This window comes from Artemia franciscana, chromosome 7 (assembly GCF_032884065.1).
Source record: "Artemia franciscana chromosome 7, ASM3288406v1, whole genome shotgun sequence".
Classification (NCBI taxonomy): Eukaryota; Metazoa; Arthropoda; class Branchiopoda; order Anostraca; family Artemiidae; genus Artemia; species Artemia franciscana.
Genome location: NC_088869.1, coordinates 38012102 through 38037771, shown reverse-complemented (window position 1 = coordinate 38037771; position 25670 = coordinate 38012102). Strand labels below are relative to the sequence as shown.

Sequence of the window (25670 nt, the reverse complement as noted above, 5' to 3'; positions counted from 1 at the left end):
TTTACTGGTGTCAACAAGAACTGTATGCATAGGCACATATAGGTCCAGTCTTTTCTGGGCAAGGGAGTAGATGCGAATTATTTTGAGGAATCTGATGGGTTAAAAATTTGCTTTTTGTCGCCACTTCCCCTGAGTGAATCCCACTTCTTCTGTGTGTATTCTCTCATTGTCTGAAAGGGAGTGGCCATCTACCCAACATTTTTACAACAGAGTTGCAAGTCCATAGCTGCTTCCAAGTTTTTACATTCAAGTTATTTAATCCTTCTCATTGGTAATGTACCACTTTTCGGGTAGGTAAATTTCAGCTCCTTAATTACGAAAAAACATTCACAGTGTTACCCATAACAGAGTCCGAAAATTGATTGCGGCAATGAGATTATACGGAAGCGTATCCGGAATAATCTAGACTTAAAGAAGGATATTACAAAAAAAAAGCAACACAACAGGTACTTATTAAGGTTAGAGCATCTGACGTTTGTTGAAGTTTATCCTAAATACTGGTGATTATTTCGAATTCTAAAAATCTCTAAAGAATAATTCACACTGGCAATATGAAACACCGCCTGGTTTTGGCGGTGGGGGGGGAGACAAATAAAAAGGACACAATCAGGTAATCCCCCCGTCCAATTTTTATTTTTAATGGAGTGACGCTTACGATGGCAAAATTTCAAGGAACTCCTGTGCTCCTCAATAATATGCAAATTATCTTTCTTTTACCTTGGTGGAAAAGTCACTGGTCTTAATAAAGGCAAAGCTACTGTTTCAAAATGGTAATCTGAAGTACAATACATTATTTAAATGAATGTATTTTATCCAATAACGATAATCTTACAACAATAAAAGCTTTAAGGCAATCACGAAACAATAACTAAAGTGAAGACTGAAGCAGGTTTTGTACAAACAGCAAGACAGAGTAGAGATAAAGCACAGTTTACTTTTCATTCCTTTCTACCTCAAACTATTTTATGGTGTTAGTTGAATTCCTACTAAAATAAAAACAGAACTAGCATTATAACTCAGATACATGTGAGATTCACTAATATTATGGCATAGGCCTTAACAAAAGTTAAAGTACTTGAAAATATACTGATAAACTTTTTTCCCCTAATTTTTATTATTTGCTATCAAGCTTGAGCTCTTTTTCTTTTAATCTCAGTGTCGACATGATATTTACTTGATTTGCGTCTCTTAACATTTTCTAAATACAGCTTTAGGTTGACTAATATAAAATTAGGAATTTCCATTTTTTTATCAAGTTTGCATCTTTGTCATTTGTTAAGAGTATTGTTTCCATGTGCAATTCTGAAATGTTATTGCAAGCATCATCAACATAATAATTTTTAATCTTGGAAAACCCTGAATGACTACACTTAAGTTAAAGATTGATCTACATTTGATCCTGAAACAGCTTGGATATTTACATGCATAGATTTACTGATATTATATATCTGTCCAGGAGAAAAGTGCTCAATCCTAGCCAATGGCTGGCTTCCTGATTCAGTAGACTTGGATGGAATGTATTTGGATAGTCGTATAGACGGTATAGGTAGAGATCCTCCAACCAGAGGCATAACCTCTACAGATGCCTGCTGTGTTTTTCCTTCTAAATTGATAACACCTAAGAAAAAGGATAATCTTGATAACAGTAAGATAAAATATAGTCAGGTTAATACAAAAAATAGCTAAGGTCACTACAGTTCTTGTTCCCTAAATTATTTCCACTCGGGAATTGGCTATTCAGCCACGTTTATACTTTTCTTGGACATTGTACTTAAAACTCAAGTAATGAGCTCATTTCAGCGGTTACTGTCTTTCTTTGTGATTATATTTCAGTAGTTAACCGGGCTTTAATTTCCTCATAGCCTAGGTTATAATTTTAACTGCCCTATCACTTTTTTATTAGTACTAATCACCAAACTGTGTCTATGTAGCCAACACACAGGCCGAAACTTTCAATTAAAAACTTTTTAGTCGTCCAATTGTTTGCTAACAATGTCAGGTAACAGCTTTTGTTAGGAAAGCGGAGACATAATTGTTAGTTAATAAAAACTTTTTGTTAACTGTGCGCATAAACGTACTAAATTTGCGGAAATTTTAAAAACAACAAACTTGGAAATAAACTTGAAATTCCAGAGATTGTTTGGGGGGCCAAAAACATCAAGGCAGGAAAAAAAAATATATGTTAAAAGTAAGAAATATTAGTAGTCATTGACTCTCTATCAATGTTATAAGCATAGAAACTGGTCATCCTGCTCAGCTGCGTTATCTAATTTTTGGATTTAACGTTTGAAATCTTCCAACAATGACTGGACTTGTCAGAGAAATTCTCGAACTACGTTAGTTAACAGTTTTCGTCTCGACATCGAAAATTGGGAAAATTGTTTGCTAACAGATTTTTTTGGACAGCAGAAAATAGATAAAGCAAATTTAACTTCATCATGAAAAATTCATGTTACTGACATTATCAGGTTAAACTGACTTTACTTGTTATCCCTAAACATTTAAGATCATTTAATAATAAAAGCTTCGACTATTAACTTTCATAATACAAAGGTGGAAAGGAAAATGTAGAAAGTAGTGCAATATCAGCTTAATTTTGAACTTGCGGGGAGTAGATACTTTTCCAGGAGTCCGTTCATTCAGAATAAGAGACTTGCTTTAAATTCTATATGAATACAAAAATAGCTAAAATAAATAATTGGACTTACCAGCTGTTTGTCCACAAACTGCCCACACATTTGGCTCTTGTAAAACCTCGAACATGACAGCATTTAATCCCGATCTATCGACCGAATAAGGCTCGACAGTTATTATCAATGAGCAAACACTTCCTGCACGACAATCCACTGCCCCTTTGCTCGGCGCAACTTGAGCTTTCAGTTTTAAAACAGTCTGAAAATCAGTTATGTCAATAGGGAAGTAAAAATTACACCAGTTGGTGCCTTTGGTTCTATATTTTACTGAAAAATTTGCCTTCAAAACTTTAGAATCGGTCGGTATTTCTTTTAACTCCCATAAGTAAGATATACTATAGTCTTGAAAAACAGTCAAAGCTCCATTCGAGGTTCCGTTCATAAAGTTCAAGTTTAACACTTTATTTTCAAACGTCCTTACTACTAAATTTGGCTCGCAAAGTTCAATTAGGTCATCATAGGCAGTCAGGCCATGGATATTGAAATTTAGGTATTTCACTGTTTCAACAGCATACAACTTAAAACTAGAAGAAAATGGAAAAGAAAAACTGACAGGTATTTCAAAAAATTTTCCTGATTGAACGTGAGGTACTTCAACACTTAGGATGTAATGCGCTAATGTATCTTTTTGAATCAGTACATCAGCATAGACCCAAATTATTTTTTCGAGACTTTGGAGTGCTTCTAAAAGAGGAAGTTCTACCTTCAGCTCTGAAGTGAAAGTTTCCTTGTCGGCAGTAAGGCCAATGAGCATACCTCTAGGTGCCATTAGACGTAAACTCAAATTTTCTGCAAAAGAATAGCTTCCTGATTTCACAGTTAGCAGCATTTCTTGAGGAAAGCCTGCTAAAACTCCTCTGTTATCTCGGGATTTCACATTAATAGTGAACTTTTCGTCTGTGATACTAAAAGCATTGATTCTAATTTCAGGTAGTCGCCCTGGAAATATTAGCTGTGACTTCATTAGCTCAACCTTCGTCAAAAGAAAGGAACCCTTTTCTGCTATCTCACCACTTATTCTAACTTTATTTATTCCAGGAGTAAGATAGATATTAGAGTTCTCTATGTAAAAAAAACTTTCAGCTGGAGTCATTTCATCTTCGCTAATCGTCTTTGGAAATACGTGTAATTTTTGAGGGTTTAAACAGGTAACCCCAACCGAACTAACACTACCATCTTGTTGATAGGAAACCAAAACTTTCATATTCAAATCAGTGATTAGGTTAAAGTTTCTTTCAGAAGCACTCCTTGTAAGGGCCATTTTAATATCCGTTACGGTTGAAGTTGAACTATGGAAATAATAATTCTCAGGGATTTTCTTTATGGTTACTCTTATAGAGTCAAAAACAATATCCTCTGGAAGACAAGTCCTAAAACATAAATCAAATTCAACAGCAGCGCTTTTACCGTTTATCAGTTTTAACTCCTTTGAAACAAACTGTGCAGAGATGCCACTCAATGTTTCTTGAATCTTTACGGGAGTACTAAGAGCTTGAGACCTTTCAAGCAAAAATTTCAAGAAATCTTTTCGTAGAATTTCCGAAGCTGACTTTACGACCAGTTCTCCTGCTACAACGAAGGCTCTTTCCATATCACCAACGTCGACACAGCAATTTATAATTTCTTTACAAATCTCATCCCTCAAATCTGGCCAGGACTCTTCGTCGTAAGTTCTTGCTAGGTCAGAAAGAAACTGAATAGCTTTTTTTGTTTCCCCCGTCTCCCTTAGAAACTTTGCCAAGCTACCACCAACATACTTAGCATTCCTTGTGAGATTGCAATATTTATAAGCGCTAATAGCCATTTCGCATAGTTCATAGTACAATTTCCTGAATTCTTCAGCATTTCCAAGAGCATTTTGCAAAATTTCAAGAGCTTCAGATTCACAAGAGGCAAAACCGCTGGACAATGTCGCCAAGAAATGCAAATGTTGGCTCTCGACTTTGTTTTTCGGGTGCAGACCACAATCTGAGCCCAATTTGTATAGTTTATTCTTGGCCATTTCCCAAATTGATGCACTATATCTAAAATATAATTTAAAATTATAGAAGAAGAAAAAGTAGCATTAAAAACTAACTTTGGTCAACTAATGAGTTGCACAGATTCATTGCAACTAAAAAAAAAACAACACAAACAACAAAAACAAGAGGCTAAAACTCCTTTCACCCGGCGACTACGTTTAGTTACTTTTGTAACATAGACATATGAAAGATAAAATAGTCTTTAACTTTTGGAAAAAAAAATTCTGAGAAAATTGTTTAACAAGCTACTTCCTAAATCCAAGAACAAAAGTATAAAGATAGGCTACTCTTTATGCATTTTAATTGTAAATACTAAAGTCTCACTATTATTGATACACAGACTTCATTTCATCTCTTTTAGTCTTCACGATTAAGTAAGAAGCATATCTTATAACTGCAATATTTGCGAAGATTTCTGTAGGAACAAAACAAAGATCTGAATAAGTATGTTGTTTACGTTGGTTCCAAATCAAAATGACAATAAAGCCTCAACTTCACTTGCCATGTAACTTTTTTTAAGAAATTTTTTTTTCTATTGAAAAAAAAATACACTTTTTTTGTATAAACAAGCCAACCAAAAATTATTTATAGATGAGCATTGTCTAACACAATACTGTTGGACAAAATACACATTATAATTGTTAGTTTAGAGCTAAAAACTGGCCAAAAGCATGACCTTTTGTAATGTGAAGCTATAGGGCGTCTCTGTATTCTTTTCAAAGTTTCAGCTTAGGTTTCATCGTGTAAGGACGTTTGAATATTGGTTTACTATGGTCTTTGGCAACGTTTAAGGAACACGGCCATAGAGCCTATAGTGCTGGTGGTGCCCGGGGAAAAATTAATTACAGCGCCAAAAGCCTTAATGTCGCTGTTTACTTTCATTGGCAGTTCTGTTATTTTTGTTAAATCATATTTCTTTTTCTACCCTTTTTTCCATATATAAAAGAGGGTTTGTTCTTAAACATTAAAAGAAGTACTGCATTCAAGACTAAGGAGTTAATAATCCCCCCAAAAAAGGTCTTACGTTGATATCATGACTTCATTTTCAAAGGTGATGCTACAGAGTTGACAAACTTCGTCTTTTTCAAAATGTATTTATCCTAAAACCCCCCTCGGCAGAAATCCTGATGAGATTCTATCCTCATTACAAAAAATCAAACATGATTCTTTGTTCTAAGAGTCTGTTCATCCACTAAGCCTATTGCCGAATATGGATGGATGGTTTTTGCAGGGGCTTGTTAAACTTTGTTTGCACCCCTCCAGATGATCCAAAGCAGGGTCTCAAGGGTGAGCTGAAGCATCGATTGGGTTAATTTATGACCTCTAAGTGATAAATTTAATGTAGCATCAATGACTAATTCTACAAGTGCATTTACCAACTTCCCTACGACAAGCTATCCCTCCTTGTTTTGTCGTTTGCCAATGCAACAAACAAGCAGAAACACGGTCAGATTACCTACAAGAAGGTACACCCCACTCTGAGTACTTAAACAGCCTTTTAAGACACTTCACCTCCACTTGGAATGAAATTCCGAGAGAGGTTACCTCGGAAAATACGTCTTTTGTTTCTTAAAAGGAAGTAGAACGGACACGATTCTAGGAGAAAACTAAATCTAACCGTAATCTTAGTGGTAAATCTAACCATATTTTTTTTAATGTCCTGGTGTCATGGAAAATGTAAAAAAAAAAACAAAACAATACCTTGTGTTATTTCCCGGTGCAACAAAAGAACTCATCTTCTTTAGTGCTTTGACACTATCTAGTGCTGTCAAAATTGACCATGCCTCCATAGATCCAGGAACAGTTTTGATAGAAAAATTGTGATGTTCAACCACACAATTCTGTATAAGCATGAAGCATCTTTCCCCAAGTTCACTGGTTTTATACCCAGACAAAAGAATTGCAGCTTGCTGAGAAAATAAATAATTACGGAACTCTAGCAATGACACTTCTTTCTCGACAATTTTTTGACGGTACGCAGCAACGCATGAATCTAACTTGACTAGGCCTGTGCTATCAACTTCAGTAGAAACTAAAACAGGACTAGACCATATCTTCGGCGATTGTTGAAAACATCGGAGCCATTTCGGAGGATCTGCAATAGTAAATTACATTTGATTTATTCTTCTAGGGAAAGGTTACTTAATTAGCTGTACTTCAATTAAATGGTTTCTTTACTTTTAATTTGTCAGTTGATTATCCACAAGTCGTCTCCAATCAATTTAAGGATTAATGACTTTGTTAATAGGGCAATGGAAAGGCAACCTCAGTTCATATATTCCAAGAACAAGCTGCGTTTTTTTTTCAAGACAACCATCATAAATAAAAAAAATGCTTATTTATACACAAACAAAATTATGACTCAGTTTTAATATCCAGTACTGTAGATATACATTACTGTCTTTGTATTCACTTTTTGTCAGCAAAATTTATTGAACTATAAACTTGTTTTTCCAACTCGCTCATAGAATATAAGAACATCAAACCAAGTAAAAAAGAGAAAAATAAGAAGTTATTACTAATTGTATAAGTTTGGAAGAAATTTTTACACTTTTTTTTTCTTCTCGTTCTACAAATAATAAAACATGAGACAAGTCAGTAAATTAAAAATTTTAACTCAGGAAAACAAAATCTGTTTCTACTGTATCGACAAAAATACATTTAACCTTAAATTATACTAAAACATGGTTCCTCTATCTCATAGTACACACAGTCAAAACTTCACCAGATTTTTAAATTCTGAAGTAAACAAAAAACAAAAATTTAATTTCTGCACCATTATGCATACAATTGTTCAGGTCATGTTTCGTTTTTTTCTTGTAGGAGAGAGAAAACTAACTTCCAAAGTCTTACAAATACCAAGGCAAATCAAAACATGTTTCAACATTCTTTCCTCGACCAACTTTATCTGTTCTCTTTAGGGACATGGTCAGAATTTTGTTTCAATTCTGATTTCTCAAAGATATAGCTATTATAAATTTTGATTGAAAGACCGTTAATTGTCAGTGTAAAGTTTGAAGACAAATAGGAAGGACATTTTAGAAGCATGGTGCCCTTTATAAGGAGAAAAATGTTTTCTCAAAATTGAGCCACCATTCATAGGATGAAAAAGTGATGCTAGCTGTGGTCTTCCTTTCACAAAGAAAGGTGTTCCCAAACAGTTAGGGAGCCATGCAACTGAGTCGGGTTTCCAATTTCCCAGAGAAATAAGCCTTTCCAGCAACTGAAAAATCACACGCATTCTTGTTGAATCCTACAGGCTCAGAAATAAAAATAGAATACAATTTTATGTTTAAAATTTTTATTTCTATTTTTTAAATGTTTTTAATCTTTTGTTTGCAGTTTGATGCACACTCAAGGCACCACATATGCCAATATCAAGCAATTTTAAAAATCAAAAAGCAAAGATTTTAAAAGATTTAAAGCAAAGATTTGATTTTAAAAATCAAAAATTTCAAATCATGTCCGGACTAGATGGAAGGAGTAGGAAGCAAAAATATGGCTAAATCCCATCGTGAATGTGGAAAGAAAAGAGGTCTGATGTCAGTTTTGAAGTAAAAGCGATGTAATATGTAAATTAGCAGAGGGGAGGGTAAGTGATTGAGATTTCTGGAGTTTGACGCACACTCAATAATTAGCGTTATGCTAATATAAAACCACCACTTTTTTCTTTATTTTACTTTTGCCCAAAACCATGTATTTTTTCCACGTATATTTTATTCACGATGAAAACCTTCAAGTAATGTTACATACGCCATCACCAAAAAAATCATTCCAAACATTGCCACTGTTTTTTCTCTATATTCGGAAAGAATCATTTTTTCTGTATTCAGAAAGTATTACCACAATGGCACTTGTGACGAGACCGGACGGGCCAAGAGTTCATATTGGTATGAGCTCTACCAAAATCTTAAGAATCAATAGATTGATTTCAAAGGAAAATCATAGGCTTAATGCCGGTCGGGATTTAAAATAAGAGCGCTGAGTCATGAGGTCCTTTGTTCTTCCCATCAAGTTTCATCCTGATCTCTCCAATCTAAGCGTTTTCCAAGATTTCTGTTTCCCCCCTCCAACCCCCTATGTCCCAAGATCCGATTCGAATTGAAAATGGAGCATCCGAGACAAAAGATCTTTCTATATATCAAGTTTCATTAAGATCCGATCACCCATTCGTAAAATAAAGATACATCAATTTTCACGTTTTCCAAGAATTCCGGTTTCCCCTTCCAACTCCCCCCAGGGTCGCCGGATCTGGTCAGAATTTAAAATAAGAGCTCTAATGCACAAGATCCTTCTCAATATCAAATTTCATTAAGATCTGACCATCCGTTAGTAAGTTACAAATACCTCATTTTTCCAATTTTTCTGAATTACTCCCTCCCCCCCCCAACTCCACCAAAGAGGGCGGATCCAGTCTGGTTATGTCACTCACGTGTCTTGGACATGTTTTCATTCCTCTCACTAAGTTTCATCCTAACCTCTCCGCTTTAAGGGTTTTCCAAGATTTTCAGTCCCCCCCCCAATTACGCTGGATCCAGTCAGGATTTAAAATGAGAGACCTGAGTTACGAGGTGCTTCTAAATATGAAATTTCTTTAAGATACAATCACTCCTTCGAAAGTTAAAAATACCTCATTTTTTTCAAATTTTTCAGAATTAACCCTCCCTCCCCCCCCCCTCAACTCTCCCAAGTAGAGCGGATCCGTTCCGGTTATGTCAATCACGTATCTAGGACTTCTGCTTATTTTTCCCACCAAGTTTCATCCCAATCCCTCCACTCTAAGCGTTTTCCAAGATTTTAGGTTCCCTCCCCAACTCCCCCATATGTCACCGGATCCAGAGTGGATCTGTCCCGGTTATGTCAATCACGTATCTTGGACTTGTTTGTACTCTTCCCAACAAGTTTCATCCTGATCTCTCCGCTTTAAGTGGTTTCCAAGATTTCCGGTTCCCTCCCCCCCACCCCCACCCTTAATGACTCTAAATCCGGTCGGGATTTAAAGTAAGAGATCTGAGTTACGAGGTTCTTCTAAATATAAAATTTCATTAAGATCCGATCACTCCTTCGTAAGCTAATAATACCTCATTTTTTCTAATTTTTCAGAATCAACCCCCCCCCCAACTCCCTCAAACAGAGCAGATCCGTTTCGGTTATGTCAATCATGTATCTAGGACTTCTGCTTATTTTTCCCACCAAGTTTCATCCCGATCCCTCCACTCTAAGCATTTTCCAAGATTTTAGGTTCCCCCTCCAACTCCCCCCAATGTCACCGGATCTGGTCGGGATTTGAAATAAGAGCTCTGAGACACGATATCCTTCCAAACATTAAATTTTGTTAAGAACCCATCACCCGTTCGTAAGTTAAAAATACTTCATTTTATCTATTTTTCCAAATTAACTGGCCCACCACTCCCCCCCCCCCCAGATGGTCAAATCGGGAAAACGACTATTTCTAATTTAATTTGATCCGGTCCCAGATACGCTTGTCACGTTTCATCGTCCTAGCTTACCTGGAAGTGCCTAAAGTAGCAAAACCGGGACCAACAGACCAACAGAATTTGCGATCGCTATATGACACTTAGTTAATACCAAAAACGATGACATTTATCTGCTGACAGAAAAAAAAATCTTTGCAATGACACTTTTGAAGATCGATAAATCAATGGTCAAATATTACAGTGATAAACTGTCCAGATACATCAACTGACACCAGCATAAAATTCATCATTCAATGCACTACACAATCTTAAGAAAAGGGGCAACAATTTTTATGGCACTTGGTATTAACCAAGTGACATATAGCAGTCGCCAATTCTGTCGGTCTGTCTGTCGGTCTGTCGGTCTGTCGGTCCCGGTTTTGCTACTTTAGGCACTTCCAGGTAAGCTAGGACGATGAAATTTGGCAAGCGTATCAGGGACCGGACCAGATTAAATTAGAAATAGTCGTTTTCCCGATTTGACCATCTGGGGGGGAGTGGGGGCCCGGTTAATTCGCAAAAAATAGAAAAAATGAAGTATTTTTAACTTATCAGCGGGTATTTGGATCTTAATGAAATTTGATGTTTAAAATGATATTGTGTCTTAGAGCTCTTATTTTAAATCCCGACCGGATCTGATGACATTGGGGGGAGTTGGAGGGGGGAAACCTAAAGTCCCGGTTTTGCTACTTTAGGCACTTCCAGGTAAGCTAGGACGATGAAATTTGGCAAGCGTATCAGGGACCGGACCAGATTAAATTAGAAATAGTCACTTCTCGATTTGACCGTCTGGGGGGGGGAGTAGGGGCCGGTTAATTCGGAAAAATAGAAAAAATGAAGTATTTTTAACTTATGAGCGGGTGATTGGATCTTAATGAAATTTGATGTTTGGAATGATATTGTGTCTCAGAGCTCTTATTTTAAATCCCGACTGGGTCTGATGACATTGGGGGGAGTTGGAGGGGGGAAACCTAAAATCTTGGAAAACACTTAGAGTAGAGGGATCGGGATGAAACTTGATGGGAAAAATAAGCGTAAGTCCTAGATACATGATTGACATGATCGGAACTTATTTGCTCTCTTTGGGGTAGTTGGGGGGGGAGTAAGTCTTAAAAATTAGAAAAATGAGGTATTTTCAACTTACGAACGGGTGATCGGATCTCAATGAAATTTGATTTTTAGAAGGATATCGTGTCTTAGAGCTCTTATTTTAAATCCCGACCGGATCTGGTGATGTGGGCGGGGAGTTGGGAGGGGGAAACCTAAAACTTGGAAAACACTTAGAGTGGAGGGATCGGGATGAAACATGGTGGGAAAAATAAACACGAGTCCTAGATAGATGATTGACATAAACGGAACGGATCCGCTCTCTTTTGGGTAGTTGGGGGGGGGGGTTAATTCTGAAAAATTAGAAAAAATGAGGTATTTTTAACTTACGAACGGGTGATTGGATCTCCATGAAATTTGATTTTTAGAAGGATATCGTGGCTCAAAGCTCTTATTTTAAATCCTGACCGGATCTGGTGACATTGGGGGAAGTTTGGGGTGGGGAGACCCAAAATGATGGGAAACGCTTAGATTGGAGGGATTTGGATGAAACTTGGTTGGAAAAATAAGCAAAAGTCTTGCATACGTAATTTACATAATTGGAACGGATCCGCTCAATTGCGGGGGGGGGGGTAATTCTGAAAAATAAGAAAAATAACGTATATTTAATTTACGAAGGAGTGATCGGATCTTCATGAAACTTCATATTTAGAAGGACCTCGTAACTCCGATATCTTATTTTAAATCTCAACCGGATCAAACGTAATTGGGGGGGGGGGCAGTTGGGGGGACCGGAAATCTTAGAAAATACTTAAAGCGGTGAGATCAGGATGAAACTGGATGGGAAGAATAGAAACCTGTCTAAGATACGTGACTGACATAACTGGACCGGATCTGCTCTCTTTGGTGGAATTGGGAGGGGGGAGGTAATTTTGAAAATTGAGGTATTTGTAACTTACGAAAGGGTGACCAGATCTTAATGAAATTTGATATTTAGAAGGATCTTGTGCTATAAAGTTCTAATTTCAAATTCCGACCAGATCCTGTGACATTCGGGGGAGTTGGAAGGGCGGATCCGCTCTCTTTGGGGGAGTGGGGGCGAGGGTTAATTCTGAAAGATTATAAAAATGAGGTATTTCATTAGGTTCTTTAGGATTCTTTAGGTTTTGACCTTCTCACAAGTACCAAATGAGCTCTTGGCTCTTGGCTCTTCCAACCTCGTACCATATGAGCTCTCGGCTCTTCCGACCTCGTCACAAGTGCCATATGAGCTCTTAGCTCTTGTTCTTGTTTTTTTTAAATTACACTTCAATTTTTTTTTTATTTCTGTTTTTGTTTGACTAGTCCAAAAATCTTACCTTATCTTGCAATGGATAATTCAAAATCTGATAAAAAAAAACTTCCATCAGGTAAATCCAATGTTGTTTTCCCAGAAATCCCCTTGGTCCCCTTAAGAAGGTCAAAGAACCAGAAAGTCCATTCAATAAAAAAATCCTTTATTTGGCAACACAATGGTACGTTTTTCTATGACAGAAAAAACTATGAAATTTCTCCAAAGATAAAAAAACACAAAAACGACGATGATTTGTCTACTGACAGAAAGAAAAAATTGCGCTATCACAGTTTTGAAGATGACTAACAAACCAATGGTCAAACGTTACTCTGTCAAACTGTCCATACACCCAAATTCACACCAGCATGTAACTCATCATTCAAAACATTATACCATCATCAGAAAAGGGCCAAGAATTTTGTATCCAATTAAACTTCAAATTTTACAAAAAAAACTCTATTTTTGGTTAACTAGTCCTAAAACGATCTCAAAACTGATAATTTAAAAATCTGATAAAACTTCAACATGGTAAATCCAATGTTGTTTTCCTGGAGCCCCAAGTCCCCTGAGAAAGGCCATAGAAACCGGGAAGCCCGTTCAAAAACAGAAATCCTTTGAGAACCCGTTGGAGAAACTGCCAACAAGGATTTAGGTGGAACATAAATTTACTATCTGTATAGATACAAGATACAATAGGAATCGTATAGCAGCACATGAGCAGACAAACAGTCGTCAGTGTGTAACAAAAACGGTAGCAATTGGTCAGGTAATAGAGAAGCAGGCCAAAATATCTGGTTCTGCCTGCTTCATACACCTTAAGAAAGGTGAAATGGAAGAAAAGGTACAAGGAGCTAACCAATCCATATGTTTTCCCACAATTTATCATAGTACCCATACAAATATTAAGGGTTTGGATAAAATGATTGTTATGGATCAATAAGCAAATGAACAAACTTAGGTAGTAGACATTCAACTATTATGGGTTTAGACAGAATAACTAAGAAGCTTTCAAAACAGTCCTTGCATTGACAAGAAGCACTTCATCACGTGAGCCTCACAAACTTAGCAGAGCCTGTAATAGATGAAAACTGTGGAGATGTCAAGAGCCAAAGCCATTCCTAGAATCTTATTTTGTCAAAATTGGGTTAAAGTCAATGTGATGAGTCTCACGACCACTTCGACAACTACAAATTTTATACATAAGGAGCCTGTTTTTCTGCACTTTATTTCACTGGCATCTACTCCTGTAACTTCAGCTGATAGCAGGAGCAAATCAATCGCTGAATAGCAGGAGCAGATCAAACGGTCTGTCTGTTTTCCCCTTGATGAAAGCAAATTGTCAGGGTATGTGTGCATTTTCTTGAAGGACAGATCAAGATATGCACGAGCTGATCAAGGCACATAAGTCAAAAGGTCCTTTTGACTAAACTTTCTGAATGTCCTTAGAATCATTCAATTCCAACCTCAATCTTTCTTCCACAAAAAGTGAAAGGACTACCACAATTATGTCACTTGAAGTGAAAACCCATTCACTATCTATGAGTCCAAGATCAAACTGAATAAGGAGCGCAAGTGAACTTGTTACTACCTCTTTGATGTCTTATAGAATATGTAATAATATAGGAAAAAATCCCATCTAGAGGCCAGACCAAGTCTTAAAATATGTCTTGATTCTGAACACATTTAGCTCCATTTTTTCCTCAAAATGAATTACAGTAGGTCTCCTTTTCTAACAAGGACAAATAGCCGTAAATTGGAGCTTTGATATAACAATCGTTTTGCTGCATCTTGGAGGCCAAAACAAGTCTTCTTGTACAAATAAATGGTAAATGACAGCAGCTAAATACCCCAAATAGATATTACAGTTGTTTCGTTCTTATATAGGTGTTTTCCCCAATATTTTGAGCTACATCAATAATTTGCCCAGCACTTTACAATCACAAAAATACTAAGAACTGAGAAATTTGGTGCCATTGCAGATACATGTTATGCTGGAACAGTCTCTTGAGGAATGTTATCCATGAAAACCCATCGGCTGATTTCTTCAAAAGAAACTTCAACTAACACACCTCTAGGTAAAAAAAAAAAAAAAAAAAAAAAAAAAAAAAAAAAAAAAAAAAAAAAAAAAAAAATATATATAGACCAATTAAATATTCGGCCCTGGATTTTAAACAGCCTGGTGCCAAAACGAATATTATGAAAAAAATATCGCTACACATTTAGAAAAAATCAACAATAACACAAAGTATGGTAAAGCCTAGTTCTTTCAATAATTCCACAGCATAAAAGGCTTGCATACAATCCAAATAGAAAAAAAAATTACAACAATTAAATGGATAACTGCATTATCTGATTACCAGGACTGGTGGCATGCAATGAATTATATGATTTTGCCAATGATTTTGTTATAGAAAAAAGTATACATAATAAAGGCGAAATTCAGTCAGCCAAATTAACCTTAGCAACGTCTAAGGTACATAATTGGTCTATAACACATCAGCCCTATATAAGGAGAATACCCTCTCCCCAGGTAAACTTGGAACATTAGAAGGAAACAATCTTATTTACCTCCCTCCCCCCTAACGAATAAAATCCTCCAGTAAACCCTACCTCCTTCACCCACATCCCCAAAGGAATGGACTGATGTACACTGAGAAAATAGGGGTTTGCCAATAGTTCAATATAGAGAGTTACTAAGTAGAAAAAGGGAGCAAAATCGCTTACCAGGACATGAAGTGCAACAGTCCGCCATATACTGAGTAAAAATAACTTCAAGTTCATCATATATCAAAAGGGCTTCTTCTGGCAGTCCCAGCATTTGAAACACCAATCCAAGCTCATCTTGGAGCAAAAAATAATCACAAAAATCCCAAGAGCTTTCACTTCGTCTCTCTCGTTTACCCCTGACAGAGTCTTCATATTTGACAACCATTTTGTTAAATGAAAGCATCAAATAATATCTAAGCTTGTGTATGAAATTGTTCCATGGTTCCGGCTGTTTTGCTGAATCAATTAAGTTTGGTTCACAGACAGACAAGCACCTTTCTGGTGACTTTTGAGCAACTTCTGACTTAATTCTTTCTAGCACAGTTGATCTAGGGATTAATTTAGTTGTCTTTTTAATAATATCAGGGGTCTCAAAGCATACAATCAACCAGTCTGGAAATTCTTCTGACTTGATGGAAGTAAGCCAGTTTTGAATTTTTTCTTTTATACTTGTTTTGTACAATTCAAGGTCATTGCAATTTGTCCAAAAAATATGAAGAACCTTTCTATCTCTAATCCCTGACTCTTTAAAAGAATTAGAATCTGTCAAATGTAAAAATTTTGGTTTTAAAGTAATGGACTTGGACGGTCTCCCGTATGATCTCCTCCACTCAGCTTTATCCGTAGAAACAGCATCTTCAATAATTGTAGAAAAATTGGAAAAATGGTCATTGTCTCCCTGGTATGTGATAACTGGTCTGAAGTCAAAAATATTTGCCATATTTTAATGGGCTGCAGCAAGCATCTAAAATAAGGTAAAAAAAACTTATTCTTGTTCCCTTTTTTTTTGAGAAAATAAGAAAACGAGAAGAAATTATTTGTTAGTTACAGCATCAGTTACTTCAGAATTTCTATTACGAAAATATCACTAAAAGGTAGAGAACAAAGCATTTGCAGACAACATTCAACTGCGCTTCAATCTTGACAATGACTGAGTCTTTGTAGGCCTCTGCCCCCCCCCCTATCCCAAATGGCATGGCTAATTAGTAAAATCATGGGCACAGGCAATAGGGCATGCCCCCTTGGAAATTTGGGACTATAAAGTAATTATGAGTAAACAAAATAAAAAGAGCAGAATTACATGGAATAAATTTGTGTTGCCCCATTGTAGGCTGTCTGCCAATAGGTCTTGACCCTTAAAAAGGACAAAAAGTTCTATTTTGTGGCTGAATGACCCCTTTTCAGTTTTCACAAAAACATTTCTATATGATTTGGCTGGAGTAAAGAAAAAATAATAATAATAAAAAAAAAATCAAATTCTTCATAGTAATGAATGGCAAGTAAATAGTAATCCTTATCAATAGCAAAATCATATGATCATGATAGGATTAAATCAAAGGATCAGCTTTTTATGGTGATTCAAAATATGTATTTATATCAAGTTAGAAGCTAAACATACCAAGTTAGTACATAACTGATATACAAAATTATAGAAAAAAGAAAAAAACAACTTAAAAATGGGGCAATCTTGATAATAAATACGCCGTTAACTTTTGCTTGCATTGCAAAAGTACCCATGATCTGAAGCCACTATAATCAAAAATATTTTATTATATATTTTTCCCCTGAACAGATACATGCTTTTTGTGTTTCATCATCTTTTTTTTACCGGGAGTGACTGTATTGATCTAGTTGTTCACTTTGAATAACCTTTAATTTTTTACAGTTATGAAGCATAAAGTTGTCAAAAATATTGGTTTTTGGTATTCAAAATTAAACTAAAATATCACTATTACTCAGTGACATTCAGCACTTTCAGCCTTTCTCAATAATGCTCTGCATAAGAAATTTTTATTTGATTTTCTAAAACTGAGTCTTAATGTTTTACTTTGAACAAACTAATTTGAAAATGGCTTACTTTTCATAATCATTGTGTCTGAAGGGACTATATATTCTGGTGTTTCATAACCAAGCTCATAACTATTGACATTATTCAAAAATATCCATCCAACACATCATCATTACTCATTAGAACTGAAGGCTTGGAGTTTATATCTTATTTTTCATAAGTAGGCTATTGTTCTGTATATTTTTTTTAACATGGCTTTTTCATTGCCTGTAAAAAAATGTTTGCCTCTGAGCTTTGCTACCCATCAAAACCAAACAGAGATCATTAAGATATTGACCATTTTTTCTGCCTTAAAAAAAGTTTTGTGTTCAAAAAACTACGGTTTCATGAAATGTAATTAAACAAATAAAAAAAAAATTCAATTAAAAGTAAGGAGTAAGTTTAACACTCAAAACAAATTGAAATTGCTCTGTGTATAAGGGGGACTACCCCCTCCTTAATACCCGGCTCATTAAACAAAATTTTTTAAGGTTTGAAAAATCTTCTTTTTCAAATTAATGGCCCTTATGTTTTAGTAAACGTTCTTAAAGAATTTGGACAAAAAAACAAATTTCAGAGTAAAGAATAAGGAGCTAATGAGTAGACAGACAAAGAGTGAGTAGTTTGGCCATTAAGATATGCTTTCTTAGGCATTTGCCCACCGTCTCCACTTACACAATGCCTCACTCCTCATCACAGCTGATACGAAATTACACATCAAAAAATGTAATTTCGTTAAAAATTAAGCAAATCAAGTTTGTTTAATCCAGTATTGCCACCATGTGGCATTATTTCTTCTGCAACTTGGAAGCCTAAAATTTAGTTTATCAATGATTTTTCAATCAATTAGCTTCTCAGTATTTTAAATTAACTGCAAATTTGTCCTCTTGGGGGAACAAATTGTAGTTTGGTACTTTCGTTGTAGTTTGGTGTCCTGGAATGCCAGAAAACAAGACTTCCCCCTGGTCCAATCTGTACGGTCACTTCAAAAGGAACTTTAAATTTAAGTTTGAATGAAGTTTCTCCCAATTATCAATGACCTTTGGTTTGACACAATAACCCATGGGAAAAAAAACAAAACATATAAACATGCATCATGATCTTTCTTCTAAAAAAAAAAAAAAAGAAAAAAAAAATGCAAATTCCACATTTTGTGGATTGAAGCGTAAAACCTTTATGGTAGGGTTCTCTGATATGAAGTATCTTATAAAGAGATTTTCATTAGCAGTTCTTGCTTTTTGGGCTTGTTTTCCCAGTTTTCTAAAAATCTGGCATATTTTCTCTGATTTGTTGCTTTGGGGGGGGGGATAACAATAAACTGAATGAATTTTATATGTTGAGAATTAACTAAAAGAAGCAAGTTTTTTTCAACTGAAAGTAAGGAGCACCATTAAAACTTAAAACAAACAAAATTATTACATACATGAGGGTGGTTGCCTTGTTTCCAATATCTTGTTCTTTTTGCTAAATTTCAAATTTCGTTGCAATTCTTTAAGAACGACTCCTGAATCAAAAAGGCTGTTTAATTCAAATAAACAGCTCTTTTGAAAGTACTAAAAAAAAATTAGCGTAAAAGGGCAAGGTACTGACAAGTGGACAACCCCCTCATATACATAATAATTTCTGATCGTTATAAGTTTTAATGTTGCTCCTTACTTTCAGTTGAAAAAACTTGTTTTTTTGCTTAATATCTGATCGTTCTTAAATAATGCTGGGAAATCTGGCTCCCCCTCCATAGAAAATTCTCTCCCCCCATGAAAAAATCCCTCTATGGAAAGACTATTACACATGACAACCACCCACCCCCACCAGACAAAATGCCCACTGAAAATGTCTGTATACTTCACAATAGCCAATACTATATGTGAACAAGAACTAAGAACTCATATGGCACTTGTGACAAGGTCAGAAAAGCCAAGAGCTCATATGGCATGAGCTCTAGCAAAATTGTAGAATCAACAGATTGATTTAAGAGGAAAATCAGAGGTTTAATGCCGGTCAAGATTTAAAATAAGAGCTCTGAGACACCAGACACAAGGTCTTACTAACTATCAAAATTCATTAAGATCTGATAACCCATTTGTAAGTTAAAATACCTCATTTTTTCTAATTTTTCGTCTCCCTTCAGCCCCCCAGATGATCGAATCAGGGAAAACGACTGTTATCAAGTCAATTTGTGCTGGTCCCTGACACGCCTACAAATTGTCATTGTCCTAGCACGTCCAAAAGCACCAAACTTGCCAAAGCACTGGACCCCCCCCCCTAAATTCCCAAAAGAGAGCGGATTCAGCCCGGTTACGTCAATCACATATCTACGACATGTGCTGATTCTTTCAACCAAGTTTCATCCCAATCTCTCTACCCTAAGCGTTTTCTAAGATTTTTGCTTCCCCATTCCAACTCCCCCCAATACCACCAGATCTAGTAGGGATTTAAAATATGGGCTCTGAGACATGAGTTCCTTCTAAATATCAAATTTCATTCAGATCCAGACACCCATTTGTAAGTTAAAAATACTTCAATTTTTCTAATATTTCTGATATATTTCCTAAATATTTCTGAGGACAATTTTCATTGTCCTAGCAGGTTCAGAAGTAGCAAAATCGCCAAAGCACTGAAAATCCCCCCCAACTCCCCCAAAGAGATCAGATCCAGTCTGGTTATTTGGATTACGTATCTAGGACTTTTGCTTATTCTTTCCACTATGTTTCATCCAAAAATCCTCCACTCTAAGTGTTTTCCAAGATTTTTGGTTCCCCCCCGCCCCAACCCCCCCAATGTCACCGGATCTTTTCGTGATTTAAAATTAGAGCTTTGAAGCACGAGATCCTTCTAAATATTAAATTTCATTAAGATACAATCACTGGTTTGTAAGTTAAAAATACCTCGTATTTTCTAATTTTTCCAAACTAACTGTCCCTCCACTCCCCCTCCCCCCAGATGGTCGAATCGGGGAAAAGACTATTTCTAATTTAATCTGGTCTGCTCCCTGATACGCCTGCCAGCTTTCATTGTCCTACCTTATCTGGAAGTGCCTGAACTAGCAAAACCAGGACAGACAGACCAACAGAAATTGTGATCACTATATGTTACTTGGTAAATACCAAGTGCCAAAAGATGGGGAAAGTTCATAACTTGCAGCCCTTCCCCTGGGACTTCAGGAGGTTAAGTCATCCTCATAGACATACTTCATAAATTTGTTGACTATGCTGAACAAAATGGCTCAAAATTTTGGTGACTTTGGGAAAAAATGAGTGTAGGAGGGAGACTAGCTGCCCTCCAGTATTTTTGGTCACTTAAAAAGAGCACTAGAACTTCTGATTTCCAATCAAATAAACCCTCTTCTGATCTTCCACGATAACTGATTCAGTATCATCACACCTGGGCAAAGAAAAAGTAAACAAATAAACACACATCTGTGATCTTTCTTCTGGCAAAAATGCAGAATTTAGTATTTTGTACATAGCAGCTTGAAACCTCTACAGTAGCCTAGGGTTCTCTGGTATGCTGAATCTGATGGGCTGATTTTCATTAACATCACTTGATTAATTATCCCCTTTTCCAAAAATTGGGCAAATTCTTTTAGGCTTGTAATTTTGATGGGTACCATTAATTTAGACAAATTTTACATATTTTGAAGAAGCATCAAAACACAATTATTTTTTTGCATCTATTGTAATCAAGACTCTGTTTATAAGAGTTTTGGTTACTATTGATCTGCATCACTACTTACAGTTTGTTACCACAAACTGTTTGATCAGCATGAACAAGAGCTAAGAGCTCATATGGCATTTGTGACGAGGTCGGAAGAGCCAAGAGCTCATATGACATGAGCTCTAGCAAGATTCTAAGAATCAATAGATTGATTTAAAAGCGAAATCAGAGGCTTAATGCCGCTCGGGATTTAAAATAAGAGCTCTGAGACACAAGCTCCTTCAAAATATCAAAATTCCTTAAGATCTAATGACCCACTTGCAAGTTAAAAATACCTCATTTTTTCTAATTTTTCCTCTCCTTTCAACCCCACCAGATGGTCGAATTGGGGAAAACAATATTTTCAAGTCAATTTGCGCAGTTCCTTGACGTGCCTAACAATTTTCATTGTCCTAACACATCCCAAAGCACCAAATTTGCCTAAGCACTGGACCTCCCCCCAATAGAGCGGATCCAATCCAGTTACGTCAATCATGTATTGACGACATTTGGTTATTCTACCCACCAAGTATCATGCCAATCTCTCCACTCTAAGCGTTTTCCAAGATTTCTGGTTTCCCCATCCAACTCCCCCCTATGTCACCAGATCTGGTAGGGATTTAAGATAAGAGCTCTAAGAAATGAGTTCCTTCTGAATATCGAATTTCATTAAGATCTGATCACCCATTTGTAAGTTACAAATGGCTCATATTTTCTAATTTTTCTCAATTACCTCCCCCCCAACTCCCCCAAATAGAGTGGATCCGGTCGAGTTGTGTCAGTCACTTGTGCTTATTCTGCCCTTCAAGTTTCATCCTGATCTCTCTACTCTAAGCATTTTCCGGGTCTCCCCCCCAACTCCCCTCAATGACACTGGATCTGGTTGAGAAATAAAATAAGAGATCTGAGTTACGAGGTCCTTCTAAATATGAAATTTCATTAAGATACGATTACTCCTTTGTAAGTTAAAAATACCTCATTTTTTCTAATTTTTCAGAATTAACCCTCCCCCTAACTCTACCAAAGAGAGTGGATCCATTCCAGTTACGTGAATCATGTATCTAGGACGTGTGCTTAGTTTTTACACCAAGTTTCATCCCAATCCCTCAACTCTAAGCCATTTCCAATATTTTCAGTCCCCCCCCCCACTCCCCAATGACACTGGACCCAGTCAGGATTTAAAGTAAGAGATCTGAGTTACAAGGTCCTTATAAATATGAAATTTCATTAAGATACAATCACTCCTTTGTAAGTTGAAAATATCTAATTTTTCCTATTTTTTCAGAATTAATCCTCCCTCCCCCCCCCCAACTCTCCCAAAGAGATCGGATCCGTTCCTGTTATGTCAACCACATATCTAGGACTTGTGCTTATTTTTCCCACCAAGTTTCAACCCAATCCCTCCACTCTAAGCATTTTCCTGATTTTAGGTTCCCCCCCGCCCCAACTCCCCTAATGTCACCAGATCTGGTCGGGATTCAAAATAAGATCTCTGAGACACAATATCCTTCTAAATATCAAATTTCATTAAGATATGATCACTTGTTCATAAGCTAAAAATATTTTGTTTTTTCAAATTTTTCTGAATTAATCATCCCCCAACTCCCCCCACCCACAGATGGTCGAATTGGGGAAACGACTATTTCTAATTTAATCTGGTCTGGTTCCTGATAGGCCTGCCAAATTTCATCATCCTAGCTTATATGGAAGTGCCTAAACTAGCTAAACCAGGACAAACAGACAGACAGACCATCAGACAGAATTTGCAATTGCTATATGACACTTGGTTAATACCAAGTGCCATAAAAGCAATTCTAAAGGTATATCAGTTATCATAAAATTATGTTTCTTGTTTTTGTGAATTTTGGCCCAAGTCACATTTTACTTAGAGTTTGTTTTCACAAACTGTTTGATTAGATTCTCTTGAGATATTTTTTTTTTAACTTGTTCATTTTATTTGGTTGAGTGCTGGATTGTAAATTTGACAGCTGGATTGTAAGTTTAATTTTTTTTTTTTTTTCTTTCACTATTCTGTAATTTTTGTTTAAAATGTCTGAAGAAAGAAGGGATTTAAAACAAAAAAAGGCCATATGTGGAATATTCACAGTGTATATGCAATTTGGGATATATATTTTATCATTAGGAGGGAGAGTAAAGTAAAATGATGCACTTTCCTATGAAAGTGCGTGAAAGTGAAAGTTCCTATTTTTTTTCTTTCCTATGACTATCCTTATTTGTATTTTTTTTTTGTCTTGTAATTCCTTCTTTGCTTTGCTTTTGTTTGTATTTGTCAAAATTTATTTGTTTCTTTTCCTTTCCTTTCTTTATTACTCCATCAGCATTGTATCTTACATTTATGGTGGGGATTATATTATTATTATATATATATAGGACTAGAATAGTGGCTCTTGAGAAAGGCATGCTAGAAAAAAAGAAGAAAGACATTTGTAGATTGCGAAATTTATGTTCATTTTTTGTTTTTGACAATTTATACCTAGGCTCTCCCAAATATATTGCCCTAGGCTATGTAAAAAAAAACTAACATAATATTTGATGAAAACTGATTCAAAAGAGATAAAAATATGAAAAACAGGGAAATATTGCTTACTGGTACTTTCAAATGTACTTGGACAATTTAAAGTTCGAAAAAAATATAATATGCAGAATAATTGTACCTAACACAGTTTGCATGCATACCTGCTATACTTTACCCCCAGACTGTCTCCTAATTTGCAAATATATAGCCCAAGTTTGTATCTAAATTATTATATTTTCATCATATTTTGTACTATTTCATTAGGATTAATAAATTTAATTCAATATAGATAACAAGCTCAATGAAAATCAGTTCTACTTAGCTTTCTATATACATAGGGGCCATAACAGACAAGAATCATGTGTAAAATTCTAGTTTAGCTACTTTTTGCAATCTCAGAAAGGGGTTGGTTAGGAAAATTAAACTTCAGGGATGGGTCTACAGACTAAAGTATGTCCTGGGAAGGTATTTTGAAATGCCTATCTCTACTGTTTCTCTCTCTATGGGGCAGGGATCTTTTGTGACCTTTCACAATCTTTGTGCTATGAAAGTGAAACCTTTAAAGCAGGTCTTCCACTTAGATGAAGTATAAACAAACTGTTTTCAGCTTCACAACTTTGCTCAATCCTAATTTAAGATGTTTCAAAGATCTGCAAAAATGTTTCTTAAGTTTAGAAGAAAAAAACTATTCATATAGCTTATAATTCTACTCAAGTAAAAGGAATTCCATTTTCAGAACTAAAACTAGAGAAAAAGAAACTGATAACTGAAGACTAAGGTAAAACGTGCTGTTGTTAAAATTCTAATAGGTATATATTCTATAGATTTATATATATTCTATAGAATATTCTATATATTCTGTAGAATATATATATATATATATATATATATATATAATATATATATATATATATATATATATATATATATATATATATATATATATATATATATATATATATATATATATATATTCTATATATATATTTATATATATTCTATATATATATTATATAGGTAATATACCTGTAATGTAGGCAAATTTCAAGACCTAGAAATCAGAAGAGGGTTAACAGGAAAGCTTGGCAACACCTTCACAGAGTATGGTTTTGGCCCTGAATTCATTTCAAAAAAATGAGGGATATTGGAGGCAGATTAATGGTGAAAGCACCTCTAAAATTGAATTTCATTGCTCATGTGTTCGTTCTTTCATATTACTATCCTTATTTGTATTTTTTTGTCTTGTCAGTCCTTCTTTGCTTTGCTTTTGTTTGTATTTGTCAAAAATTATTTGTTTCTTTTCCTTTCCTTTCTTTATTACTCTATCAGCATTGTATCTTACATTTATGGTGGAGAATAAATTTATATTATATTATTATTATATATATATGACTAGAATAGCTATATCTTTCAAGTGTTTGCCCTACAAAGGGCAATTTTATCTCACCAGACAGTCTTTTCTTAGGTAAATATTTTAAGCTTTTGGTTACTGTGGACTCTTGTACTTATGGGCCTCACTAAGGGCTCAAAATCAATTTTCCTTCATAAACATTAACCAGAACGAAGTTATATCCGACCTGAAGGTTTACCTCCGTGATCTAATAATGCCTAAACTAATTCTTAATATGAAATTTTCAAATGAGACAAAGTTTTGAAATTCATTGCCGTTCAGTATGGCTGGTTACCTGATGCGTAGTGAATCAAGCTTTTACAGAGTATACTTTAGACCTAAAGCACAGGATTGGAACCCATAGTTAAAACACTCATTGCCGATATTGCGGCAAAAACTTCATAATTGTTTTTGAACTAAATAAATGGCTGAATCACATTCTGAAACTCTGTTGCCTTAGGTTTTACATTACCTTTGTGGATTTATTCTTTAGCCCGAAGACGATGCTTTTATTTCACTTAATTTCAGAAAGATGAAAAAAAATAAAGCATAAAATGGCAACAATCATGTAGAAAACTGTTTAAACTAAATTATCTAAAAACAGTGAAGGGTCACGAAAAGCACACAGTATGCACATCAGTAGAATCACCATAATCTAAATATTCCTCTCCCTGCTTAATACTACTACTACTAACAACTCATCGTAGCACCATGCCCTGATGCTAGCACAGCTACGCACGCTCCTCCTCCATCCCAATCTATTCAAAGCCTCCCTCCCTACACGCTCCCAGGAAGTTCCTATCTCCTTTAAATTTTTCTTTATGATATCCTCCCATCCCAGACGAGGATGACCTGCTTTCCATTTAGCCCTAGACGGCTGTCCGAA

The 25670-nt window shown here is 35.6% G+C and overlaps 1 protein-coding gene across 2 annotated transcripts; it reads right to left on the bottom strand.

Moving 5' to 3' along the window:
- Nucleotides 1-790: 790 nt before the first annotated feature.
- LOC136029241 (trafficking protein particle complex subunit 10-like) lies at nt 791-25074 on the bottom strand. 2 transcript variants are annotated; one of them, XM_065707473.1, is made up of 5 exons: nt 24984-25074; nt 15296-16082; nt 6416-6809; nt 2709-4717; nt 791-1618 (listed from the first exon to the last, which is right to left on the bottom strand). In XM_065707473.1, exons 2-5 carry the CDS (start codon nt 16056-16058, stop codon nt 1371-1373), a joined length of 3414 nt encoding a protein of 1137 aa, XP_065563545.1. In that variant the 5' UTR covers nt 16059-16082; nt 24984-25074; the 3' UTR covers nt 791-1370. The 2 variants fall into 2 exon arrangements, with proteins under 2 accessions (XP_065563545.1, XP_065563544.1); XM_065707472.1 differs by having other exon boundaries at nt 24972-25072.
- Nucleotides 25075-25670: the final 596 nt, after the last annotated feature.